Here is a 6,033-nt window from a genome sequence, read left to right on the forward strand (position 1 = left end):
TGCAGTATTATCAGCCACAAAGTTACAACATATTGCCCATATCACATCACCAGCCATAGTGCCCACACAGAATGTCATCTACATTAAAGTCCTGCTCTGCATTCCCAACACAATTATTCGCCCTGCAACAACTCCCATATTGTCTGGAGGTGTAACCTTCACTATAAGATGAGAAGCTAGTGAAGAAACAGACCAGAATCAATAAAGCTAAGATATTAATGATGGAGTCGAATAATTGCTACCACAAATATTTATTGGATTTAGTGGGTCACAATGGTGCTCAGCTTGTTTATCCTGAAATCTAGAGACATAAAATTGTGATGCTGAAGAAGACCAAGAGGTTCATCTTGTTTGTCCTTTTTGGGGTTTTTCATGATTGTGCTCGTGCCATCTAATTTCTTCTATAAAGGCGTAACTTAGATCTCCTGGGACCCGATGCTCCAGGGCCCCCAACGTTCACACTTCATTTATAGTGAAGTTGTCCTCACATGGGGCAGAAATACCTTTTGGGCCGTTCAAGACTCCGGGGTCGGTTACAACCTCTGCACCACTATAGTAATGTCCCTGTTCTCCTATGATGGAGAAGGGACTCTTTCAGTCCAAAAAAAAAACAAGCCTTTTTTTTATGTTTCTCCTGATCATTCCACCTTCTAGAATCTAGATTGAGTCTCCTTTTTGAGTTCACCTTCTTTTGGGTGGGGGGGCCTTATTTAAACCCTTAAAATATTTAAATATACATGTCCCCCTTTTCTTCTTTCCTCAAGGTTTTACATGTGAAGTTCCTCAAGTTCTTTCCTGATAGGTAATAAAATTTTTGTTGCTTATCTTTTAATCTTATCAAAAGCTTTTTGTATTCGAATTCTCCAGAATTTACTAAGCAAAGTGCGTCATATTGTGCCATGGTGGGCCAAATTTGTCTAAGAGGAATCATAAAATTAGCCAATTTTATTCAAGATGTGCACTATTTTTGGTATAAAATATCATTGTTAATATATGCCACCTATATGGTGCAGAAAGGTGTCTACAATGCCTAGCAAAATGTGCCAACATTTTACATTTTTTTATTGTAATTTGTGCTATTTTTTTAATCTTGTAATCGATGCATGTTACCACCGTATTAGGAAATCTCCCTCAATATTTCAAATGAGTTTGGACTAAAGGTCTACACATTGGAATCAAGACCTCCTTCCCTCTACAATAGATGTCTATAGTGATGCACCTTTGAATTCTTCCTGCTTTTCCTGCAGCCTAGTGACACTGTGCACTCATTGGAAATTATATTGTTCCTTATAAAAATCCATTTGGCATTTAAATTGTCAGTGTAGAATATGATAGATATTTTCTACAGTTGTCCATACTAGAGGTGGTACAGTTCGAGGTTCATAACATATACTGAGAAGATCAAAAATATTCATAGTATTAAAATAATTTGGGTAATGCCAGCCATTCTCTTACGACTTCACCAGTCACTACATCCCAAACACCGATTGGCACATCTGGTCATTCGGACAATGAGGAACTAGTCATGGTCATACTTTTATCAATATCCAATGATATTCTTACCCTGATACTGACCAGAGCTGACCCTCATTCGTTCTTCGGTTGCAGACTCGTCACCACTCTCCAGCACTGCAGACCACAGTCCAGATCTGTTCAGAACTGATTGTTGTGGACGATTTTGAAAATCTAGACTTTCTTTTCTACTCTATCTACTAACAGGGGTAATAATTATGATAAGGGCTTGTGGCAGATTAATCCACAAGACCAAGGCTCTGTGTAATCTCCCCATCCAGCTACAAGGAGCCACCATCTTTCCCTGCGACGTCTCAGTGAGTATTCCCGTGATACATAAAAAAGCCCCCTGACATCAAAATATAACCTTGGATATTACATTGGATTCTTACTTTCTTCAAGGTCAGACACCACTATCCTTCTGAGGAACTGCGGGATTTTGGGTTGCCTAATGCTACATGGAGCCAGAACCTGAAAGATCTATACAACAGATTCTTGGAACTCAGCAAAAATGGCAGCTGGAAACGAATCCCTTCCCACAACACCATCGCTCATCACTTAGAAGGTGAGAATCACTGGAAAACTGAGGTAAAGGCATGGAGACCCAGACCAATTTTCAAGGGGTTGTTGGCTTTGGACAGTCCTTACTTGTTAAAACGATACCATGACACCGTCAGGGACCCCCAGTGATCAGCTGTAATCTGTAAAGAAACCTGACAGTAAGCGTTCAGTTTCCCTGCAGCGCCATCACAGGGGAAACTAAGCATTACACAGTTCTTAATGAAATCAATGGGTTGTCTGTATTATACAGGGCAGGACAGGTCCTCCAGAGCAAGAGACATTCTTTGTAGACTCTCCCCACTCTGGCAAAGAGATGAGGATCCTGATCAGTGAACCCCCCTCTATTAACAGAGACTTTCCTAATCAGGTTTATGAAAACACAAAAAAAAAATTTGATACCCCTATGAAGCGTCTATAATAAACAGCTAGTATTTGCTTTTAAGGGACCATTAATGATATTCTTCTAGCTCAGTTTTGACATTCGTTTGCAGGTAACCCTCTTGAAGCAGGGATAGGCAAACGGATGTTCCTCAGAAACTTAGACGGCGATGGTCTCGGATTTGAGTACTGCATGTTTTATAACAAAGGGGAGAGGAGAATGGTCTGTCTTTTCCAGCCTGGTCCCTACCTTGAGGGTCCCCCTGGGTAAGTTATTGTATATCTACTACGTTTAGATGCATTCATCTTGACAGATTCCTTTAAGGTAATGCTCCTCTCTAATGAGTATTTTAGGAGGTGCATGAGGGGGAGGTGCAGAACACAAGAATTCAAAGCACAATAAAGAGAAAATGTCGGTGTCATGCTCCGCCCCCTCAAGATTTGCTGCAGATTTTGCAAGTATTTTTTAAGCCAAATCCAGGAACGGACCCTAAACAGAAAAACTATATAAAGGAAGACATTGAAGTGTCTCCTTTCCTGGATAATATTCTGGTTTTGGCTTAAAAATGCATGCAAAATCTGCATCAAATCTGTACTGTGTGAACAAGGCCTAATTGATGTATGTTTTGACAAATTTCTAACTTCATCTGCAACCATTGATAAATCTGTCATAAAATACATCACTATCAAAAACTTTCACACTTCCCAAATTACTGCCTCAAATACATTGATAAATGTGGGCCTATGACTGTGTGAAATGAAGCAAAGAATTTGGAGCTCTATATGTGAGAAACACAAGAAAACTATCCTTATAAAGATATTTTATGATATTACGGTGGACTTTCTTGAAAAAAACTTACATTTGGGGGAGCTCTCGTTTGTGGTGTAGACCATTCTGAATGTTGCTGTAGGGCCCAATGATCCCTATATATGTGTTAATAGCCACAGCAAGTTTTGCGTCTCATGCTGCATACTCTCTTCATATCTTCTTACAGGTATGCCCATGGAGGTTGTATTGCCACAATTATCGACAGTACAGCTGGAGCAGGAGCCGTATACACATGTGGTAGTGTCATGACAGCTAATCTCAACATCACCTACCACAAGTAGGTGATAGATAGATAGATAGATAGATAGATAGATAGATAGATAGATAGATAGATAGATAGATAGATAGATAGATAGATAGATAGATAGATAGATAGATAGATAGATAGATAGATAGGTAGGTAGATAGATAGATAGATAGATAGATAGATAGATAGATAGATAGATAGATAGATAGATAGATAGATAGATAGATAGATAGATAGATAGATAGATAGATAGATATGAGATAGATAGATATGAGATAGATAGATAGATAGATAGATAGATAGATAGATAGATAGATAGATAGATAGATAGATAGATAGATAGATAGATAGATAGATAGATAGATAGATAGATAGATAGATAGATAGATAGATAGACTTGGCTACATCTGTAGTGTAAAGAGTGTGCACATTTATTTATTTATTCCATTGGTTCAGTCACGCATGTCTAATGACACTGACAGCAGAGGGTCCCTGTGCAAGAACAATATACAGAAACCACATAGTCATTGCTTTACTGTCCATCCATTAGTCTTTATAAAGTAGAAGCATTCTTATGGAGGAGACTCAGCTTGTTCTGGTTATGTTTAACTTTACAGGCCCATACCCCTGGGGTGCACCTTATTTGTGGACAGCCATGTGGACAAAATTGAAGGACGGAAGGTGTATTCAAGTTGTCATATCCAAAGTCATAATGGTGTAATACTTCATGCAAAAGCCACAGGTGACTAACCAAAATTCATTTCCTCTCTATCATAGAATTATAATTCTCTTACAATGGTCAATTGTATGGCTAATATTGTATTCAATGTTTTTTTATGCCTACCTTGACGGGTATCTGGACATTTTGCACCCATAACCATATTTTCTAAGGGTAGACACCTGGCACTTTATACACACAGGCACCTTCATGCAATTTTGCTTCAAAGTGTAATTTGAAACAAAAAATGCATTTTTCATAAAAAATAATATTTGTGGCTAAAAGTCTGAAGCCATACAGGGACAGGAGGAGGATCACAGATCTTCCTCCTCTCCCTGCATGCTGCCAACAGGTCCCCCGCTGGCCCTCATCTCCTCCACACAGGCTGAAGTGAGAGCTTCATGTATATGCAGCTCCCACTTCAGTTTGCTCAGGCTACATTGTGACTAGGGAGGCTAAAGATTCTTGGCTTTAAAACAATTCCACGATCATGGCTCTAGCCACAATCTAGCCTGAACTAGAGTCTTTAGTAGCAAAGATGTATCAGATACGTTATTGGCTACTGAAGTTGTTCCCTGCCAGGATGTATGACATAGAGCCATGACAGGGAAAGTTTTAATATAGTCTACATACAGATGTAGCCGTCTTTATCTTGACTTTTAACGCATTAAATACACAGTGGAAAGATCCTTTATCTTGACTTTTTCAATGACTTTTCAATGGCTTTTGTGGTGTGATATCACACTGCAGCAAGTTATCAGAGTCAAGATAAAGATGGCTACATCCGTATTTGTGGGTCTATAGGTTTGGTCCTTTGGTCATGGTAATAGCCTATTATAATTGAATTAAATAGTTTGCGCTTCTTATCTGGGATGAAGATGAGTCTTCAATGTTGCATTCTTTTTTTTACAGAGAATTAAAAAAATTGCATGGATAAAGATGCCAAACACAATAGCTAAGTGACTATAGATATTTACTTAAGTGCAAAAGATACATACAAGATATGCAAAAGCAGCTGACTAATACTTAGCCTTCCAGATCCTGGGAAAAGCCCACTGCACGAACCACTGAACACGCTCTTGCAAGAGTAACTACCACTTGCACCAACACCGAGTGAATTAATTAAACTTAGTTCTGGCTTAGACACACTGTCGACATGCCAAGCTTCACACATTGTACTCCTTGGTGTATGCGGTGGGCTATGCCCGACCTTGGTTTGCTCCATTTCTTAACATTTTTTTTTAAAGAGGGCCTGTCACCTTTCCCGACATGTCTGTCTTGGTACATACTTGTATTCTCTATAAAATAACAATTCTGGAACATATTTACTCATCGTTGTACCGTTGCTCTGTTACTTCTCCTTTAAATTTATGAAAAAATTGATAACTGGGTGTTACCAGTTGGGTGGGTGTCCCTACACAGACTGGCACTCTTCAATCAGTACTCACTGTCCCAGACTGTGTGGGGAGACACCCCATTGACAAGGGGAATGGTAACACCCAGTTGTCAATTTATTCATAAATTTTTAGGAGGAATAACAGAGGGACGGCACCACGTAGAATTCTAAGAGAAGATGCTCCAGAATTATGATTTTATAGGGAATACAAGGATTTACTAAAACAGGCATCAGGAGAACTCACAGGTACTCTTTAACTCTTACTTACAGTCCATAGTGTCTTTCTTTTTTTACAGCTCTCTTTATAAAGGCAAACCAATAAGAGAGGACAACTGAGAACAGGTCATTTAGGTCTACATGTCCATCAGAGAAGAACCTGGTCAACCATAAGC

The 6,033-nt window shown here is 39.1% G+C and overlaps 1 protein-coding gene across 1 annotated transcript; it reads left to right on the top strand.

The window, feature by feature from the left end:
* Positions 1-1,727: 1,727 nt before the first annotated feature.
* On the top strand, positions 1,728-6,033 carry LOC142664671 (acyl-coenzyme A thioesterase THEM4-like). The gene is made up of 6 exons (XM_075843891.1): positions 1,728-1,829; positions 1,915-2,077; positions 2,565-2,718; positions 3,447-3,557; positions 4,145-4,269; positions 5,938-6,033. The coding sequence occupies exons 1-6, from the start codon at positions 1,731-1,733 to the stop codon at positions 5,961-5,963; spliced, it is 678 nt and encodes a 225-aa protein (XP_075700006.1). The 5' UTR covers positions 1,728-1,730; the 3' UTR covers positions 5,964-6,033.

The sequence above is a fragment of the Rhinoderma darwinii genome, chromosome 12 (assembly GCF_050947455.1).
Source record: "Rhinoderma darwinii isolate aRhiDar2 chromosome 12, aRhiDar2.hap1, whole genome shotgun sequence".
Taxonomy (NCBI): Eukaryota; Metazoa; Chordata; class Amphibia; order Anura; family Rhinodermatidae; genus Rhinoderma; species Rhinoderma darwinii.

What these genes read in the sequence shown, in the direction of transcription:
- LOC142664671 (XM_075843891.1), top strand. Translation starts at nt 1,731, where the DNA reads ATGATAAGGGCTTGTGGCAGATTAATCCACAAGACCAAGGCTCTGTGT. An exon ending in CATCGCTCATCACTTAGAAG is followed by an intron (nt 2,078 to 2,564) that starts GTGAGAATCACT and finishes ATTCGTTTGCAG; the next exon opens with GTAACCCTCTTGAAGCAGGG. An exon ending in TACCTTGAGGGTCCCCCTGG is followed by an intron (nt 2,719 to 3,446) that starts GTAAGTTATTGT and finishes ATCTTCTTACAG; the next exon opens with GTATGCCCATGGAGGTTGTA.